We start from the raw sequence: 21,667 nt of genomic DNA, 5'->3' as shown, positions 1-21,667 counted from the left end.
CCCCACACCCGCCCGCCCCCTGTCCCCCAAAAACAGTCCTTCAGTCTTGTCAGGATTCAACCTCAATCTGTTAACCGCCATCCATCCTCCAACCGCCTTCAGGCACTCACACATATCAATGCAACAGAACTGGGGGTGGAGACAGGAATTAGAACTAGAAATAAACAGTAAACTGCAAGAACTCGGGCCAGGAGAAAGATGAATTTCAAGTGAATCTTCAAAAGGTTTTATTTATGTAATGAAGAATTCAAATAGGAATCAATTCCAGTATAATAGGCAAATAAAAATAAATTCCAGTGAAAAAAATCCCAGGAACATACTTGGTACACTCTGACCATTAAAACATTGCTGACGAAGAATTGTCGAAACAGGGCCTTGTCCTGGGATTTTTTCACTGGAATTTATTTTTATTTGCCTATTATACTGGAATTGATTCCTATTTGAATTCTTCATTACATAAATAAAACCTTTTGAAGATGCACTTGAAATTCATCTTTCTCCTGGCCTGAGTTCTTGCGATTTACTGTTTATTTCTGGACTTCACCAAGAACTCCAATTTCTACAGGAATTAGAACTAGGCTTATGCTTTTGCACATACCACCACGCCATCCAGGTGAGAAGAAACAAAAGTATTTGACAGCTAGCATTGTTAATCACAGGTGGCTCTGCCTGGAAACAAAGTTAATGACAAGTGGACTCTGGAAAATAATTTGTTACTTGAATGACTCATTTGTGTGTGTCATGCACTTGAGGGGGGCAGGAGCGCAGATTTTTGCCCCTTATGGGCAAAATTTCTAGATCTGGCACTGCTATTTTCATCCAAGACTCACTGCTGCACAGGACATTGTAATAGGCTTATTATATCTGTATGCCTTTCATTCCCCCCCCCCCCAGCTTCATAGAAATGCCTCACTTTCTTTTCCTGAGATACCCCACTGTTGATAAATATCATCGGCTATTTATCTCTCCTTTGCTGTTTGATTCATTGCATTCGCAAATTTGGAGCTAATTCCTTGTATGACAGGGCAGCTAATGAGTTTGTCTCCTAGACTTGGAATAGAATTTTAAATCCTTTCCATGGAATCTTAAATCCTTTACAGCCATTAATGTCTTATCAGTGAGAGTCTCATTGAACAAAAGGTATAATTCTTAGCTCATGCTGTGTTACGGTAACACCAACTGAATTCAGCCCAGTTGCTTCTGTGACACAAAAAGCAGGAGAGGGAGCCTGTTCTGTAGGTCATCACTGCTGAATATTACACTTTGAAGTATTTTTCTTCATTCAATTAAGAACATTGGCTTATAGGGAAATCTGAATCTCAAAATTCAGCTATCCCTACTGCCTTTTCATCATCAGACTGGTTTTAACAGTCATTCATTCTTTGAGGACACTGGTTGGAATTCAATGTTAAAGTCCCTTGGCAGTGTCCTAGTTGGGCTAGTAAAATGGGTTTTGCAAGAAGAGGCACAGGAAGCCAGCATAGTTTTCATGGCTGCTTGTGCAACAGTTTTTTTGTAGTGCTGATACTTTTGTTGCACAACCAGTTGCACAATAAGCTTCCACTAATGCAGCTATTGCACAGGGCTTCGTATTGCACAGCCATTATTCTCACCCTTAGGCTTGTGAAACAACCCTTGACAATGCATGCTAAACTATTGCAGATATTAATATTATGCAGCATGAAGCAATTGGATGCATAAAATCTGACTTCTTTGGAAATAAAAACAACAACCCTGTCCAGACCTAAGATTATGATTCAAACCTTTACTAACCAGAGCTGCTTCAAAACAGGTATAAAAGCATCAATGATGCACCCAAATAATTCCATAAAGCGTATGCTTATTCAATCATAGGTTTTTCTTCTTAAATATATACAGTGGTGCCTCGCTTAACGAATGCCCTGCTTAACGAAATTTTCGCTTAACGAAAGTTTTTTCTAGCGGAGGTTGCCTCGCTAGACAAATTCGTTTTCGTCTAGCGAATCGCAGTTTCCCATAGGAATGCATTGAAATTCAATTAATGCGTTCCTATGGGCAAAAAAAAAAAATCAAAAAAATTCCAATGCATTCTTATGGGATTCGCTAGACGAATTTTTTCATTATAAGAAAAGACCCGTGGAACGAATTAAATTCGTCTAGCGAGGCACCACTGTAATGTAATTATGATCAGGCTATGCAGCTCCTAGTGAGGCTTCCTTATCACACCCTTCTCTCACCGTACCTGGGAACATAAGACAAAGGCAACTCACCTTCAAAATGGCGAATTTGCAATTGAATACCTTAATCATGTGCTATAAGGTTAAACACTCACATGTAAGCTAGCAGAGAACACCAACAGTTAATTATCAACTCAGTTAAAAGCTTAGAGAAAGCTTCAGTATAGCCTGGGTTACAATTCTTAAATGATCTTACTGATACTCTGCATGCAGCAGCCATTTCTCATTTTGCCACCTGAGGCGAAACAGGAACGTGCTGTGCCACTGCAGCATCTGCTGCCCAAGATAGCTGCCTCTCCCCACCTCATGAACAAGCCTAGCCTGGCAGTAGCTGGCAACCACCTCAAGCATTCTGTGCATCCAGGTCAGGGCTCTGTTCCTCCCTGAAATCTATCGAACGTGTCACGGCTCTTGTGCTTTTGAAGCTTCAGTTTCATTGATTGCTCACTGATACTTTAGACGTGTCACTCCTAACTCCCTTCCTTGTGTGACGGCTTCACCCTGTGACCGTTTGCAAAACTACTGCCTAATGCCAGAGAGAAAATGAACTTAACAAGGACAGCGAATATTGCAATTCTTTAAAGCAGCGCAGGCAGACAGTCTCATCTCAGAGCTTTGAGTCATACTTCAAACTTTTTGATTACTCGCAGGATGCACAATCGGAGGGTAATAAAAATGCACACGGCTATATCGCTGACATATTTATTTATACACATGCGCACATAGAGGAGGCAGATGCAATGCAAATGGATACAGATACAAAAAGCTGGAAACCTTGAAAGAGACTAGTGGTCCCTCGATAATGGAAAGCGTGTCTGAGTGGAAGAATCCTGCTAAAGAATATCTTTAACTCAAGCAGGGAGAAAAGACTCCACCTACACAGTATATACAAAAAAGTTATGAAATGCAAATGTGGTTTATATAGAACATAACAACCTACATTTTTTACTTGTAAAAGGAGCACACCAAATGACACCAGCAGGCCTGCAGGCACAGTCTTTGCAAAAGAAAGTTTTGCCGAATCTGACCACTAACGTTCTATGAATAGGGGCATGAGCTCTGGCTGCCAATTTGCTACCAGGCCAAGTTAAAGGCATTTCTGTTAGTATATAAACACCTGAACAACTTGGGACCTGGTTATTTGATAAACTACCTTCTCCCATATTGCCCTATTTGGTCACTGAAGTCACTGGAAGAGGCTTTCAAGGTTTGGTACAGGGGATAGAGAGGTGATTAATCAAACACTGCCTGATGCTTTTGCTGCTGTCTGCAGGGAACCTCTGGGCTGTGGACCAAATTAAACCCCGCAAAGGTCCCAGTTTGACCTGAAAGGCCATTTCCCCCAAACTATGTCTGCCTGTCCCACACCTGACATCATATATGACCTCAGGTGTTGGATGTTGCAGGATCAGCTGCATGACCAAGTTCCTGTTGGAGATTCATTCCCTGTGTGCAGTCATAGGTTTGTTGTCTGTCATATGACTGTACAGTATGTGTTTTCATTCCACAGAGTGGGAAGTGACGTAGACAGGATGTTTGTCTTACTGTGTTCCCGAAGTGGAACTGTTGTTCTTTGTTCTTTCTCTTTGCTGTCTGTTGCTAGAGAGAGAGAGGGAGCCATGTTGCAGTGCTCCATGTGTGTTTATATGTAAACTAGTCTCATTCAGCCCGTTAAGAAAACGGGCGCTAGAGGTGCGACGGGGCCGCGGCCTTCCCTCCCTTTCTGCGCTCGGCCGTGGGGCGTGCCGGGAACACAATTAAACAAAGCGCCCTCCCATCGTGTCCCGCGGCCAAGCGCAGAGAGGGAGGGAAGGCCGCGGCCCCGCCGCTCCTCCCACATGCCAGGTAGGGTTGTCACGGGGCGGCGGCGGCCCAAGATGACGGCATCGGGCTCTGGGGCCGCGGCTCCGGAGCCCGATGCCACCATCTTGGTCCGCCACTGCAGGGGAACGGGAGGCAGAGGGTTGAGGGGGGGAGAGAATGCGTGTGTGTGTACGTCCCGCCTCTTCGCCCCTTCGTCCCTGTGTCCGTGGGGCACATGCGCATTAGCGCGGACACAGGGACTGGACACAGAGACACAGGGACTTTATTATATAGGATAAAGTAGATTAGCCACGATGCTGTGCTACTGAGTTCTGTTACGCAACTGCGCAACCTCTGCAGATCCCTAAAGTGTGCTGGTGTCTTCTGGCACCAGTCGCTGTGATGTTCGGGTTGAAGGATGCGTTAAGAAGCTTCCAAACGATCGCCCAGGAAGGAAGGAACATGCCAGTCGGGCATGTGTCTCTGCCAAAGTTCTACTCATGAGTAGGCAACCTCCTGACAGTTCCCTGTGGGGAACTTGATTTGCACAAGCAGAAGATACCAGCCATCAGCTGATGGTTGGTGATTCCAAGCCTGTTGGATCAGCTGTGTGATCAAGTTCCCTTTGAAGAACAGAGCTCAACCTCCATGCCCTTTCTGTGCTCTGATGTTTGCTCTTTCTTCCCCCATCATCCCACCCTGGCTTTATGGCATTACTGTACAATGAGCTCAGAAGCATTACTTTTGCTTTCAGCAGATGCTTGTCTGCAGCATTTTTTGGGTGCATTGATAATCAAGGTGTCATCAAGCACCTTGTGCCATCTTGTAGAGATCCCAGCTTTCCTCTGACAAGTCCTGTGCTTTGACTTGGGATCTGGAATTCATTCAGATCTGATGCATATCCCTAAAAACTACTCTCTGCAGAGAGCCCCAAGCTTTGGCACCAGCCCATTTTGCTATGGGAAAAATCTGCTTCACTCCAAAGTAGGCTGCTCTGCCACAAAAAGCAAGCAAAGCAACTCAAAAACAATGAGCAAACTCTGCAGCAAATCATCTGCTATATAGATAGTGGGTTTTTTTTAAAGGCATGTTTAAACTTTCAGTTTTCCAGGATCACCTCTAGCTAATCCTACCTGACTCCAAATTGCCTACAAGAAAATAAATGGAGGAAGCTACTATTTAGAACAATCCCAAGAGCAATTTTGTCTTCTGCAGTTAATCCTTTCTTTCCACACCTGCTAATTCAATTTCAAATGCTCACATTTTTGTTCTTTTTAAAGCCCAGAGAACATTGCTATTCTGGAATATTTTTAGAGTTAAATGTTTGCATGGAACAGATAGGCGGCAGTTGAAATGTTGCAATACAGGCGTCTGTTCTAATAATTTTGGGACATTCTAACCTGTTTTCTAAGATAGTGTTCCAGTTTCATCTTGCTGCAGAACTCACAAAAACCAGTGCAATAACAACAACAACAACAACAACAACAATTTTTATTATTACTACCCCGCCCATCAGGCTGGGTTTCCCATTAATGCATTTCAGATAATTAATTGCCCCATCAGGTAAAAAATTAACCCAGCACTTTGTTCTATTCCTCTTATTCTTTGCAACAGTCATGAAAGGAAACTGACAACCTCTTAATTTCTTTTTATGTGGTTCCAACTCCAGCTCTTTTCCATTCCCAGCGGAAGGAAAACCACTAGTGGTTTATACAACAAATGTTGACTAGTGCCAAATACATTTGCACTGCCTCTTTTATTGCTGTTGCAAGGCACTTAGATCTGCTCTTTACACATCTCCAGATGCTGCTGGCCAAGAAATCTCAAGGCTTGTTCATGGATTGAAATAGAAATTTCCTCAGTTGAACTTTTGTTTCCTGTTCTGGCTTAGGGCTTATCCACACTTACCTTTCATTTGTGTTTTCCAGTCTGTGCTTTAAAGCCCAGCGTCCTAGCGCCCCCCACTTATTTTTTTTGGTTTGGAGCTTTCACTATGAAAACCCACTCTTTAAAGCTGAATCGGCGCAATCGGGTATTCAGGTTTTCAGCGGATTGCTGTTTGCTCCAATTCAGCTTTTAAAGAGCAGGTTTTTGCCAGGAAATCTCTGGAGCAAAAAGAAGGGGTGAGCTTTGAAGTGTGGTCTTGTGTCTGAGTGAGGCAATAGGTAAGTGTAGATAAATCCTTAGATTAGGGTTTCTCAAACTTGGGTATTCTGCTGTTTTTGGTATTCTGATCCAATGTTCAGGGATGATGGGATTTGTAGTCCAAATACAGCTAAATACCCAAGTTTGAGAAACCCTGCCTTAGATGCTCCACCTTCTCTTTCCTTTTGTATCCCATGCTCCCTTAGAATGCAAGTCCTGCAGAGTTGAATGGGGTTTACCCCCAAGTAAACACAGTGGTACTTCGACTTACGAAGATGATCCATTCCGTGGCCGTCTTCGTAAGTCGAGGTTTTCGGATGTCGAAGTGCGCGGTCGGTGCATGCGCCGACTGCGCGTGCGGCAAAAAGACTTCTGGGGTTGTCGACTTCGGAAGTCAAAACCTTCGGAAGTCGAAGCGTTCGGATGTCGAGGTATGACTGTAGGTAGTTATTTACAGTGGACCTATTGCAGTTACAAAGACAGGCCAAGCATCAGTATGAAGCATCCTCATCCAGATGCCAGGGCCTCAATATCCCAGGACGGCCCATAGACATACCTTTAAAACTTTATTTTTATTTTCGATGGGTCTGGAAGCTACCGTGAGCCCTGTGCAGACGTTGTGAAGAGGGTGATCAGAGAATGATGTGGAATGGAAGAGCATGAGTCCAACCTGGGGGGAGGTCCTATTGAGTTGGGGTATGGGTTCCAGGACCCGCAGAAATGCCTGACTCTGGGGAGGATCCCAGTGGCTTAAAAGTGGAGACCTGGGTCCAGGGGAAAGGGCTGATCAGGTTGTCAAAGGGAACTTCCATGTCATCAAATGCATGTGCAATGTCCCCACTTGCCAAGGTGGTGGAGGCAAGGGAGAACCAGTGTGGTGTAGCAGTTAGAGCAGGCACCCCCAAACTTCGGCCCTCCAGATGTTTTGGACTACAATTCCCATCTTCCCCGACCACTGGTCCTGTTAGCTAGGGATCATGGGAGTTGTAGGCCAAAGCATCTGGAGGGCCGCAGTTTGGGGATATATAATAATAATAATAATAATAATAATAATAATAATAATAATAATAATTTATTTATACCCCGCCCATCTGGCTGGGTTTCCCCAGCCACTCTGGGGATGCCTGGGTTAGAGTGTCAGACTAAGATCTGGGAGACCTAGGTTCAAATCCCTAGGTTGTGGGAAATAAATGGGGGGGGGAACCATGTGCACCACCTTAAGTGCCTCGGGAAGAAAAGGCGTGATAGAAATATGATACAATGCAATAATGATCATCCAAGTGCTGCCAATGTTCACACTTGAATAGGTTTGTGCACATAGTAATGTCAAGGTGGGAGACGTACGCAGGTTGGCAATAGCTCACAAGATGCCAGTGAAGTCAACTCTTTATTCAAATAAACAGAACAGTGCAGCCCTAGTGAGCACAACACCTCTTCCTAGTAGGTCTTGTACCAATGAAGCAGTTGTGAGGACTGAAGGTCTTTCTCACAACTTTCTATCTCTCCCCCTCCCCCAGGTCCTTCCCAAGCAACCTGAGACTTCTTTTCCTTGTCTGTCTTTGCTTTGCTTTCTTCTTACTTCTGTGGGTTCTGGGAGACCAGGGGGAGGGGAGCTGGTCGCAGCAGGAGGGGGAAACTCCCTGGCTTCTTCAGCAGCCTGCCTGATCTCTGCCTCTTGGCCCCGCTCTTCTACAGCCTCTTGCTTCTGGACTGCCCTCTGCCACAGCTTCCTCCTGCTCACTAAACCCTGTTACCTCTTCAGGTTCCGACACTTCCTCATCACAGTCTGCTCCCTCTTCTCCCTCTGACCACGCATCGCCATCCCACCACCAATCCCCTGTCTCTAAGCCTTCCTCCCTTGGAGGTTCATCAGCTGGTTCCTCCCACCACTTCTCTGTATCCAGCCAGTCCATGACAAGTACGTACATTTAAACATGGCTGTCTGCATGTGTGTAAGGACTTTCACAGGCCCTGTCATGTTTAAATCCATCCTTTTCTATGCAAAATAGAAAAAGAAAAGCGAGGACCACAGACTTTGCTCTTTGTGGTGCTTCTAACTGTGCTTCCTTCCCTGATCCTGCCAGTCTTTTCCCTGGCTTTCTGCCCCTGCCTGTTCTGCTTCCTGCTCCTCTCTGCACAGCCCGTCTTTCACCTCTCCAAGCTGCCTCCTGGGAGCTGACCTCGGCCTGCCTCTCTGACCGATGAGTTTGCCTTGCCGTTCAGATTCATGTCTTGCCTGGACCTGCGGGGTAAAAGGGCACAGGATGCCACTGGTGGATGACAGCAGTTGCCCTACTGAATTCTGAACATACACAGTATGCTTTAATACAAGAAGCTGCCTTTCGTGTAATTAAATCAGACCACTCTAATCATCCAAACCTGCGATTGCCAAACACTGCAGGGCTGATAAGAGAGACAGGAAGAGATAACGCAGTGAGGAATGAAGGAGTGTTTTTATTTTTAATATAGACAAGAGCAACACAGTGATTAATGGCTGAGCGACTGGATCACGAACACCCTAGGGCAGACCTCCTGCTTTCTCTTGGCAACTCGGCTGTGTCACCAGCCTCTGATTAACCAGCCACTGTTGCTCTGGTTGCACATTTTTGTTTACTCCTTTGTGCTGCATCTTCCCCAGGCCTCCATCCTATAAAACTCAGGCAATGGCAGGAACAAGTGGCGGCAGTTGAGAGCCGCCATTTTGATGTCCCATAAACTCCAGCCAACATGGCTAATTGTCAGGACTGATGGAAGTTGGAGTCTAGCAACTTCTGAAGGACACAGGTTGCCCATCTCTGGTGCAGGTTGTCAGTTACAGTGAACACATTTTTACTTGGGACATAAATATTGTTCTACAGTACTCAGCACACATTAAAGACACAAGGGGTTTTAAAAAATTATTTCCTCTACTGTGCACATAGCTCCATTTTCAGCTGGTGTCCTCTTTTCCTCCCCCAAAATCCCTCTATCTCTTTTACACACACACACACACACACACACACACACACACACACACACAGTGGCGGAGCTTCATGCTCCGGCATGGGGGCGGGGCTGGTGCATGTTCCGGGGACAGGGCGCGGTGCCTGCAGGGGTGAGGCACGCATCCTGGGAGCTGGGTGCGCTGCCCGCAGGGGTGGGGCATGCGTCCTGGGGGCGTGGCATGCTACCTGCAGGGGCGTGGCATGCTACCTGCAGGGGCATGGCACCCTGCACGGGCGGGGGGCAGCCGCAATGGCACCCCACCGGGATCACACTGCTGGGGGCGGTGCGCTCCCCTTGCACTCCTCTTTCTCCACCAGTGCACACACACACACGCTTCTGAGATTACACCACAGTTTGGTGTGACTAAGAAGAACCTAGATGGGGCAGGTTTAGGTTTTAATGTTTGCCAGGGAAGAGGTTTAGCTTCAAGTGCGCTTCCATTAAGAATGAATTGTGGCCACGTTCCTATGACAAAAGCAAAACTGCTGTATTTTGAAGAATATCTCTTTGGCCGGTTGGTGGGAGAGGTGATACTGTCTCACTGACCAGCTTCCACCAGCCTTAATTTGGACACCCCCCGGCCAATAAAGTGCTGATCTGCCATTGTCTGCCTGCTTCAATGGGTGCTTGGAGCTCTGAGTATCACTCAACATGTGGACCAATCGACTGCACCAGGCAAAAAAGAAAAGAAATAAATGCTCTTGCATCTAGCAAGCTGGAACATCAGGACCATGTGTCCTGGCTTGTCCACCAAACTGCTGGTCAACGGCTCATGGAATACGACCTGTGCTTTTTTTCTGGGGGTACGCTAAACATTTTTTAAAGAAAAAAAGCACTGAATACGACCATCATTGACTATGAACTGAAAATGCTCAACACTGATGTTGCCACTCTACAGGAGACCAGGCTACACGTTTTTCTGGTGAGGAGGGCATCCAGAAGGACCACATAGTCACGGCGTAGGCTTTGCAATGAGGAACTCCTTTCTGTCTGTGATAGAACTGCTGACTGAGAGCTCAGAACATTTGTTCTCCTTCTGCATCTAAACCACCTCCAATCTGGTTGACATCTTGAGGACCTCCAGTTTGGTTAACATCTTGATGATCCCACTAACCAATGACCAGTTCCCCATACCTGCTGTAGACAAACTACAAACCAATCTCCTATGCTTATTTCTACCCCAATCCCTTCCTTGGTTTAGAATTTTAACTGTGGGACCCATTAGAAAATAAATATCTATTATTTTCTTGATTCTTCTTTGTTGCTCTTCCACCAAAGGTAGGAATGATCCAATTTCCAGCAAAGATTGTCTGTAACAAAACCAGTGTCCAATGCCATTCGTGCAGCAATATAATGGATTTTTCCCATAGATTTAAATACACTGAAAAAGAGGCTTCAGGCTTCAGTCCATTTATCTTATTGTAAACTTTAATGCCTTTACATCTTTCAAATCCTACAAAATTTAATAATACTTTGTAAGTAATCCTTTAATTCTAATAATTTGCCAGTCATTTTTCAACAGAGATTAATGTCCATCATTTGTTGAAGTAAGCTTTATCTTAAATGGAAATACTGAAAAAAGGGAACGAACTTTCTCATTTAAAACGCACACTTCTGAATAAATAAGAGTCGTTCAAATTCAGAAAAAACTGCAGTATTGCTCTGCTGGGATTGTACCATTTTAGAATGCAAATGGGTTATCACATGATTCAATGCATGCACACAACCACACAACCTAAAAAAGCCCTATGCATGAAAAAGGAAAGTGGTATGTCAAGAAGTCTAGGAGGAAATAACCATTCTGAGAGAGGGACATGGGTAGCGCTGTGGTCTAAACCACTGAGCCTCTTGGGCTTGCCAATTGGAAGATTGGCGGTTTGAATCCACGCAATGGGGTGAGCTCCTGTTGCTGTTTCTGCTCCTGTCAACCTAGCTGTTCGAAAGCACGCCAGTGTAAGTAGATAAATAGGTACCTCTGCGGCGGTAAGATAAATGGTGTTTCTGTGCACTCTGGCACTCATCACAGTGTCCTGTTGTGCCAGTAATGGTTTAGTCATGCTGACCACATGACCCGGAAAGCTGTCTGTGGACAAATGCTGGCTCCCTCGGCCTGAAAGCGAGATGAGCGCTGCACCCCATAGTCGCCTTTGAGTGGACTTAACCATCCAGGGGTCCTTTACCTTTACCTACCTTTCTACCTGAGCGGTTCTCGCCAAATGCCCAGCAAGCAGGGCCTGAGCACAAGACCACTCTCCCCTCCTGTGACTTCCAGCAACTGGTATTCAGAAGCATTACTGCCTCCAACCACGGGGGGAGAACATAGCCATCATGGGTAAAGGTAAAGGGACCCCTGACTGTTGGGTCCAGTCGCGGATGACTCTGGGGTTGCAGCGCTCATCTCACTTTACTGGCCGAGGGAGCCAGCGTTCAGCTTCCGGGTCATGTGGCCAGCATGACTAAGCCGCTTCTGGCGAACCAGAGCAGCGCACGGAAACACCATTTATGTGTAGTAGCCATTGATAGCCTACCCTTCCATGAATTTGTCCAATCATCTTTTAAAACGATTTAAGTTAGTGCTCATCACTGCCTTCTGTGGGAGCAAGTTCCATAGATCCACGGTGCACAGAGTGAAAAAGGTACTTGGCCAGTGTGGTGTAGTGGTTAAGAGCGGTAGACTCGTAATCTGGGGAACTGGATTTGCATCTCCGCTTCTCCACATGCAGCTGCTGGGTGACCTTGGGCTAGTCACACTTCTCTGAAGTCTCTCAGCCCCACTCACCTCACAGAGTGTTTGTTGTGGGAGAGGAAGGGAAAGGAGAATGTTAGCCACTTTGAAACTCCTTCGGGTAGTGCTAAAGCGGGATATCAAATCCAAACTCCTCCTCCTCCTCCTCCTCCTCCTCCTCCTCTTCCTCCTCCTCCTCCTGGGGACAGCACGACTCCAAAACAGCCTATCCTGGTCATCACCTGTTGAAGGTGAGGCTCTCAGAGGAGGACCTTATTAAATGATTATAATAATTGAGCAGGTTCAGCTGGACGGTCCTTCGGGTAGGAGGAAGCTTTATCCTTTGGGGAAGTCAACTAGGTGTTGCAGCCAGTGGTGGGTGGAGCCAGAACACCTAGTGGGAAGAGTTTGAAACAAAGCATGGATCTCCCTATCACTCCATTGAACTGATTGCTCACAGAGGACCACATGCAATGGGGCTGAGGGCCGAATGCAGTCTGGGAATAAGACCCATTAGACTCAATGGATATACATGCAATGGAATGTGCTTTTATACAGCCAGTTCCCAACCCATGTAAGGCCATATAATTATGAATATGCAGTTTGCTTGATTTTTGGTAGATAAATACTGTAGCAATGTGCAAGGCACCTTACCTTGCCTCAGGTGGCAAAATGGGCCAGGCCAGTGCTACAGTAAACTGAGGCTTCCAGGTTCCAGCTATCTTGCAAGATCTTGCCATAGCCACCACCATTTCTCTGCTGCGAGGTGCACCCCTTGAGGTGCCCCTCAGTTTCCGCCGGAGTCGGCTGCCTCAATGTGCCTCATCATGGACAGGCTGGCCCTGTGTAGCCCAAGCAAGTTTCCTGAGACTAGTACTTAAAAGCTGTACAAAATCCCAGGGCCAAGGGCCCAAGGTACTTGTTCATAAATTTCAGGAGCAAGTGGCAACCTGAGGATTAGCATTGCATTGCTTCCTTCTCTCTCCAGGGGTGCCAACTTGAATAAAATTTCTTTTTTGGGGGGGGGGATCAGGTAAGCCCCACCCGGCATAATCTATCACATGACGTGGCGCGCGCGCACTATTTTGAATGGCAGTGCCCATCAAATATTTTATTGCTGGAGAGTTGGCGTGTATCTCGCGCGCCTGAGCTCGTTTCTTCCGTCTGCACGGCACTACACAGCAAAGGAAGGCAGCACACACACACCCCGGCGCGCGCATCTTTCCGCATCCCGCGCAAGCCTGGCTCAGAGAAGCAAGGCGCGCGAGGAGTTTCCTCTCTCGCAGTGCCTTCCGAGGCGGGTTGAACCGAGGGGAGCTGGAGAGTGTGTGTGCGCGCGCGCCTGTGTGTGGAGAGAGAGCGGTACTTGGTCGGGGGGCGGCGGCTCTGAGGAGGGATTAGCTTGGCTTTGCGAGGGACCAAGCAGCGGCGGGGTTGCCTCCGAGCGCCCCGCTCGCCTCCCCTCCCCTCTTCCCCACTGGTTGCGCGACCTGCCAATCCGCGTCGTAATCCTGCAGGAATTTCCCTCAGGCTTCAACTAGGAGTCGCGCTCGCACAGCCCTGGGAAAGGAAAGCCGAGCGCAAAAACGCGAGTTAGAGCGCGGCTTGCGACGACGACCGCCGAGGCTCCGCTCCCTTCTCCCCGCGGACAACTCCGGCGGCGCCTCGGCCAAACTTTGTGGCGTTGCCTGTGCGCCTCTCTTGGCCGGACCCGGCGCGAGGGAGAGAAAGAGGGGTTGAGTCCGACAAAGCGGCGAGGAGGTGAAGGCGAGTGAGCGGCGGCGGCGGCAGTCCGGAGCAGCCCACCAGCCCAGCCCCTTCCCTTTTTGCTCCCCACAAGCCAGCCAACTCCTCCCTGAAGCGAGCGAGCGAGGAGGAGCGGCGGCGTCTGCAGGAGCAGAGACCAGGGAAGAGGGGGAGCCCGCGAGCCCGTCGCTTCTGCCGGCGAGGAGGGGGGAGGAGGAGGATTACTCGCAGGACCTGCCTGGGAATCTCTCCTCTCTCGCGCGCTCTCCTATTTTTTTGTGTGTGGAGGGGGGGACGGGTCCTTCGAAGCCACAGCTTGCAAGCCCGGGAATAATGTGGAACGTGTGGATACTGCTTGCTTTCGCCTCGGCGGCCTGCGTCTCGGCAGAGACGGTACGTCCCTTCTTCTTCTTCTTCTTGCAAAAAGATTTGTTTTTGAGGAGTGGGTGGGAGGGAGAAGCGGAGCAACCGTGGGACGAATCGATACTGGCAGCTTCCTCCCCCCCCCGCTTTCAGTCGCATTCCATGCAGCCGGCCACCCCACAAGCCCTGCAGCAAACCCCGATGCCCCCTAACTGCTGCATTTTGGCCAACTAGTGCCGATAAACAACCTCCCCCCCTCCTGCTTCGTGCAGGCAGCGAAGCCCGCTGGCTATTTCAGCGCCTGCAGAAACTTCGCTTCACTTTCCCCGCTGCACTCGAGGATTCTTTTTCCCTGCCCTCCCCGCTCCGCTAGTTAACAGCACGGGTTGTCACGCTGGCCCCTGTTTCGTTTCTGAGATGGGGTGTCTATTTTGGAACCCCCTCCCCCCTTCTCGATTCTAGAAGCCAGGGGTCGGCCCCGATTTGGGGAGGGAAAGGGTGGGGGGCGACGGCTCAATCGGGAGGAAGGATGAGACGCCCCCGCTGTTCCCACATCTGCTGCGCAGAAGTTTTGCTGAGGTCATTCGCAAAAGATCAAAACTTTTCGAGCAGAAAAGGGGCACTTTGGTCTTTCGCCTCCTCCGTGGTGATATGCGAGACTGGGGTTGGCGGGTGGGAGGAAAGGAGAGAGGGCAGCCCATTGTATGTCTCCAAGCAGTGATTTTCCTGGAATTGGGGCCAGGCTGTTGCATTGAAGGATGTTCGTCCTGAAGAGGCATTTGACAAAACCTTGTGCTGCATTTCTGATGCTCTGTTTGGGTGGTGCCTCCTTTGTTTTGTTTTTTAATAATGAATAAAGTGCAAAGTAAATGTCTGAATATAATGGTTTAAACAGAAGTGCAGAGATGGGAAAGCTTTATAAATGCGCCATAAAAAAGCACCCCTTTTTAAAAAAGTGGGTGCATGAGACAAGAGTGTGGCTGCTTTTTTAGCACTGCAGGGGAAAAAAGTTTGTAATTGATTCAGACCTCCAATGCTGCGGCTTCAGTTTGTCCACTTTGCCTGGAAGACTCAGGAAAACATGATATGATGGTGATTCAAATTGTGATCATTTTTGGGGGGTGGTGGTGCAGGGTTAAGAATCCCAGAGGCAATCTTTAAATTCAGCTCGATGGATCGGAACAGAAATGTGGATTTGGTCAGAAGCTCACTATATTGTAGCTACTGTATAAGGTAGCTTCTCCCCACCCAACAAGAAATATATAAGCAGACTTAAGAGTTAAATCCATCCCAAGCAAAGCTTTCTGGTTGGACCTGTGGGATTGATACGTTGCATAGATGGTTAGAATGGAATTGGGGAACTGTTTTCCCTCTTGGGATTTGTTTTGCAGTTGACTAACAGGCTCTCTTTAAGTTTAGAAACCAGCCAGGGATTCCTCTGGGCTGTAGCTATGGTGCCTGGAAAAGGCTGCTGTTTCTTTTCTCCCTCTGACATATAGTGGAGTTTAATTGTTGACGATAAGACATTTACGAATCAAATGCCTTTCTGATCCTTGTGCAATCAAAAACTCTTCTTTCCACCCCCTTGCATGGAAAAGGGTGAGGAAAAATCTTTTACTCTTTGCAAAATAGCCCAAATCCCTGAAGGATTCTGTTGCTGAAAGTACTTATATCCCTCGAGAACTGCGAGGTTCAGCTGCAGATATTGAACAATATATGTTGTGGTCTCTTCCCTCATCACTTCAGCATATCTGAAACTCTTCGTGTAAAAAGATCTTGCACTCTTTTATGGCTGTATCACATCCTTTTCCCCGCTCCTCTCTTTCTGGTGTTCAAGGTTAGAAGTACTTCAAGCATACCTTGATTTTATGAAATTTGCAGGCAGCACAGAGTTTCTCTCTGGAGTAGCTTGTTTGCATTTCCTATTCCCCTTATGCATAATACAGGCTTCAAAACTACTGAATAATAATGGTGAAGCCAAGATGAAATCTGATAATAATCTGAGATTTTCCCCTCGCCTAAGCATTTTGATGTGGCTTTAGTATCTTGTTTTCTGCTCATACACCGGCTGTGTGTGTGTATGTGTGTGTGCTTTGCTTGCTTGCCAGGGGTACTTTCAATGGGGGGGGCGGGGGGGTCCTGTCTCTGCTTGGCTTAGTATCATTGAGAAGCATTCCAGGCAATCCTCTATCCTTTCAGAAGTTCCAGTGAGGATAAAACCACTTCTCTGTGGTAAGAAAGTGTATAGGAACTAATTGTAGAGTTTGCTGATTTCTCCCTCCTTCCTCTTTAAAATGTTTTGGATGTCTTTGAGCTGCTCGACTTTGCTGTCATGAGTTTCCAAAACCAGTAGCCTGATAATGAATATTCACATAAGTTTTCTGGAGTTAAATAGGATTTACAGCCAACTCCAAATTAAATGTGCCTGGGATTGCAGCCCTGGGAGTACCTTCACCAATGCATATGACACAGCCTGGACCAACCACATGATGGAGTGAGTGTGCATAGCATTGCAGTTGGACAGCACACCTACTTTGTGGGTTAGCCCTGTAAACTTGGTGGAATTTACGCTAAGGAAACTTGCTTAAGATCCGACTAAACATGTTTATTACTGCATTGCGCCCGTCTCCTAGCCTGAATGCAATGATTTGATCATCTTAATTGGAGACGTCTTTCAGTGTTTGTTTTCTTCATAAAATGAGCATGGTATTAATTGGTAGTAGTTGCTTCCCCCCCCCCCCCGGCCCCAATTTGATCAATGGCAGTATAAGAACAATTGTTTAAATGTTTGTACATTAGGATTTCTTCACCACACTGTTCATATAAAAACTAAACCTTCATAAAACCTTCATTTTCTAGTTAATGCACCTGATAATGGTGTCATTAGCCTGGGTTTCTCTGAAAAAAGGTATTCATGAAAGAGCCACAGCAATTGGCAGTACTTTCATTTATTTTTTGCATTAAGTTCTAAGTGGCTGAGCTGGTAGTCCTGCTGCTTTTGTCTGGATGCAGTAAGACTGATAGAGAAGGATGGTGCTGAAAATCCGTGAAGACTATAATGAAAGGAGGTCCAACCCCACCATTGATAAAGATGCGCAGGCATGCATTCACCCACAAAGTGCCTTCATTACATTAATTGGGAAGGAAAGCTCAGCAGCACAGCTCAAATCTAGTCTTGGACTTACTGAACTGTGAACGTTAAGGAAGAGTTTGCATTGCCCCCATCAGTCATCTTGGGGAGTCCTGGGCTAGCTGGGGCCTGGTGCTAGTTTTCTTGATGAACTAAAGGCTGCACACATTAAGCGTATTTACATAGACGTCTTATTGAGATGAACGATGCTTCTTCAGAGTAAATGGATGATGGTGCAAGTGAACAACCCACTCAGCATGATCTTCTTCTACCCAGCACAAGCACTTTACAATTTTCTCTGGAGCTTTTAAGACTGAAAACAGCACCATGTGGATTTTCTGCAGAGGCTACATCTGAGCTGACTGTACATATGCAGCGTTGATTCAGCGATGCTATAGCTGCAGTGTTAGTTCTTGTTTCCAAATGTGTAAATAGATCATACTGTTTCAGTGCCAGTTCCATCTCATGTGTGTGCTTTCCAAATCCATCTGATGCAATGTAATGTAATGGCTAGAATGTTAGACTAGGAGAAGAGGGTGAAAATTCTCAGCTGGCCATGAATCTTGCTGGGTGACCTTGGTTCCATCACAGTCTCTCAGCCTAACCTACCCTCTCAAAGGGGTGTTGGGGTGATAAATGGAGGTGTGAGGGGACGGACCCATGAGCCATGTATGCCATCTTGAGCTCCTTGCAGCAATGGCAGGATATAAATGTGATAACAATTCAATAAATCATAGAATTGTAGAGTTGGGAGCAATCCCAAGGGTCATCTAGTCCAACCCCCTGCAATGCAAGAAACACAGCTAAGGAATCCCCAACAGATGGCCATCCAACCTCTTCTTAAAAGTCCTCAATGAAGGAGAGCCCACAGCCTCCTGTGGAAGTCCGTTCCACTGTTGGAACAGCTGTTACCACCAGAAAATTATTACTCATATTTAGTCCTTTCTTGTAACTTGAATCCATTGATTCAGGTCCTACCCTCCAGAGCAGGAGAAAACAAGCTTACTCCATCTTCCATGTGACATCCCTTTATATATTTCCCTCTCTCCCCTTTAATTGTTTCGTTTTGGAGAGGTAAGTTCTCATCAACAGTTTCCCGGAAAGAAAAAAGAGGCGGTAGAAGTGGAGACGTTTTATTTTATTTTTGGTGTGTTTCCCCCCCTCCCCCCAAAAAAGAGATGAGGAATTATAGACACTGTGGTATGTTAAATGAAGGGGGGCATGTTTCACAAGGAAAACTGCATAAGGTTTGCAGTAAACAACAAAGCCATCAATTTTGGTGACCCAGTTGTGGCTCCTGTCATCCTACCCTTAAACTATGTTTGGATGTCTTGAAAACGTTCCACGTTGCCACCACAGACCATTTGCTCCAGTTGCACAGTAGTCGCAGCAGGTAATAGGGTGATTTTGTCAGCCACAAATATATAGTGCAGTGATGATGTAGCTGTTCTACTGATGGATGAAGATTCTTAGAACTTATTCTTAGAACTCTCACCTGGATAGCAGAGATTGTTTTGTGTCTCCTCTTTATGGTCAGCGCAGCTGGAGTTATGAAGGGCTTAGACTTTCCCCAAATATTCCGGTAGAAGGGCAATAAACAAACATGGAATTACTATTCAGCAAAATCTCATGGATGTTCGTAACTGCAGGGCCTTCTTTTTATCCAGTTCTAATAGAGGTTCAGTGCAGTTCAGCTATGTGCAAGATTCAGGCTGAAGATAACTGCATCATAGATTCTGACCAAACTAAGCCTCCTGTTGTATATTTTGCACTAGGAGGCTTGGTTTGGTCAGAATCAAGTACTGTATGCACTTTCAGAGTTAACGCTGAATACAGTACTTCTGGTAAGTGAGCCACCATAGCCGTTAGCGGGCTGTGAAAATTTGTGTCCCATGCCTTTTAGACGAGGGGCGCATTGTTTGCAAAGTGTGATTTTGATTTTTCCAGCTCTCCTCCCCACTACAGGAAAATGGGAAGAAAGAATGGATTGGAGTAGCCTAGAAGATAGTATGACTAGCCGCAACCCTGAATAGGAGCACTCTACGCTGCAACATTTTGTTGTAGGTCCCACTTGAACCAAATGGAGATGCCCTAGCTCTCGATTTCCTTCAACAAATAGGGTTTTGGACTAGGTAGCCAACCAACTCTGACTCCTTTTCCTAGCTAAGAGGAGAGGCCTTGTTGGTCTTTAGAAACAGTGATGTGATCCAGTCGTCCGTAAAAATCGTGGTTATTATCTTGGATTGTACAGCATATGTAACGTGCGCACTAGCACACATGCACTAGCAGCAAAGCACATGGAGAAAGACTAGTATTTATGGCGTTCCCATGGTGGTGTATCAGTTGCCTTGAATGTGGTATAACGAAGAATATAAACATTTTAAATAAACAAAATAAATAGTGTCGTTTATAGCATTTCTTGCACTTTCTCCCTTTCTTTCTGTGAGAGTTTGCAAAGAACAACCACCATGCCATGCTTACTTTATTTAAGGTTGACTTCACTGCAGCACGTCTATAATGAGTTATTAATTAAATTATTATAATTAAACGACTATTTAATTACCCTGGAAAATGAGTTAACTTTTCCTGGTCACCAGTTCAAATGTTTTCCTTATGGCGAATAATTATGCTGTTGTGATCCGTAGACTGAATAAAAGAGCACTTGTGCAGCTGCTGAAAAGCACTCTGTCGTCTTATTAGATGTGACTGTTTCTTTTAAACAGGGTTGTGTTGTTCTTTGAAGATGGGGAGGTTGTTTTAAGCCCCCTGTAAGGCACTGCTTGCATGGAAGTCATAAAGAACTCCCTTTTTAAATGTTTGCGTCTCATCTTCAGCCGCAGCAAATAATGAGTGAGCAATTTGGGTTTGGTTCAAGACACATTGCTAAAGTGGTATGACATGGTTTCCTGTTGTAGCTAGTATGGGAGAATTACTTCAGGCTGTTCTGTGAACAAAATCTTGCCTAGTTGTGTCCTTAGTTCACAAGGCAAGCGAGGAGTTTGCTGTCTGTAGCTTTGGTAATATATTCCTAGACCTATCATTGCACAACATAGCCTTCCTTGTTCACAGCGAAACACATTTTGCACTCCTTTTGAGCACAGAGAGATTAATCCTTGACAATGTTATGATAGTTACAGTTGCTTTTTGAATTCTATAGTCCTGAGGAACAATAACATAATACAGCAATACTCAAAAAGACACAGGTTCTCCAAAGCAACCCTGGGGAGAATGACTGTGCAGAGAGTTAAACCTTAAGGGATCTGCTTCCAACAAGCAGTGTGAATTATTTTTGTCTAGTTCTGAGTTTGCTTGGGGTGAAATAAGATGATGAGCAATATATGCATAATATTGCACAAGCAACCTGTAAAGAACAAATTGCATATCAAATAAATACAAAATAAAAATATCGTTTTCTTAAAACACTCGTAAGCACATTAACCCAATTGGGAGGGTACATTGTTTCCAACCAAAAGCGAATTAATTTTGGATGGCATGATTAACATTGTGTTGGACTTCCTTGTTGAACACAAATATACAACATTGCATTCTTTTCTTCCTTCCCGCTCAAAAAATTTCTCTGGCGTCTTGGAACATCAGTAATACTGAAGGTGGCTAGAAAATGAAAGATTTATTAACATGTATGCACAGACACATGTGGGATGGTTAATATCTTTTCATTTACACCAGGGATGGGGAAACGTGTTCTGAGGGCCGCATAATGTTCTGGAGGCCACATGGCAGTGGTGGGTGGGGCCAGAGGCAAAAGTGGGCGGAGCAATGGATGTGAATCTTACCTTTCTACAGTAGACTAGTTTATATGCACACCTCCCTTGGGCCTCCAAGCAACCAAACAAGCGTCATTATCAGAGTTCAGGGATACATCTGAACCAGGCAGAAACTCTCAAGTAGGGTGAGAAGCAACGCTGGTGAGGGGCGTCACCTGGAAATAGTCCCAAGGGCCATATTTCGAGACAGCATTTGAACCCTGGAGCTGTGTTCCCCCTGATTTACATGAACATTTGAACATACACCATTGGATCCCTATGGCAGATACTCAAAAGATAAAATACTACGTTGCAAAATTAACAGCAGTGTTTAATGATCTAACTGACTTGTATTCACAGATTCTCATTGGTATGCTTTCTCCTCACACCATCTCACAAACATGTAGGTGCCTAGTTGTCACTGGCACTTTAAAAAAACAACCAATTGGTCCTGACACTTGTGTTGCTGAAAATGACAGGAAGCAGGTTCTTAATCCTGGGTATGTTGCACTCTGTGTGTGGGCTTGGCTACCTCTTCCGGAGATGCATGATACTCAGTCATGTGATTCCCTGGAGAGCTTTTTTTTAAAAAAGAAAAAGAAAAAAGAGCCACATGAGTGGCCATATTGGAGAGGGGAGGGCACTCTTTCTATCAGCTGTTTGGCTCAAAATCCTTACTTTCCCACCCCACCCACAGCAGGTTAAAGTACACGGTCCCTAGTGATATCTGTATGTAGCTGAGCCCTTCCTTTCACAGTTCTTCATCTCAGCACTGGAGGTAAGGCATCCA

The 21,667-nt window shown here is 46.0% G+C and overlaps 1 protein-coding gene across 2 annotated transcripts in view; it reads left to right on the top strand.

Annotated features, from left to right (window-relative positions):
* Positions 1–13,339: 13,339 nt before the first annotated feature.
* The window catches only part of SDC2 (syndecan 2), a 66,765-nt gene continuing 58,437 nt past the window's right edge, over positions 13,340–21,667 (top strand). The window contains exon 1 of one of the 2 annotated variants that reach the window (XM_035124704.2): positions 13,340–14,013. In XM_035124704.2, coding sequence (XP_034980595.1) covers positions 13,954–14,013 — 60 coding nt within the window. In that variant the 5' untranslated portion in view covers positions 13,340–13,953. The remainder of the gene's footprint in view (positions 14,014–21,667) is intronic. The other variant, XM_035124703.2, reaches the window with a different exon arrangement.

The sequence above is a fragment of the Zootoca vivipara genome, chromosome 8 (assembly GCF_963506605.1).
Source record: "Zootoca vivipara chromosome 8, rZooViv1.1, whole genome shotgun sequence".
NCBI lineage: Eukaryota > Metazoa > Chordata > Lepidosauria > Squamata > Lacertidae > Zootoca > Zootoca vivipara.
This window is presented reverse-complemented; position numbering and strand designations above follow the sequence as displayed.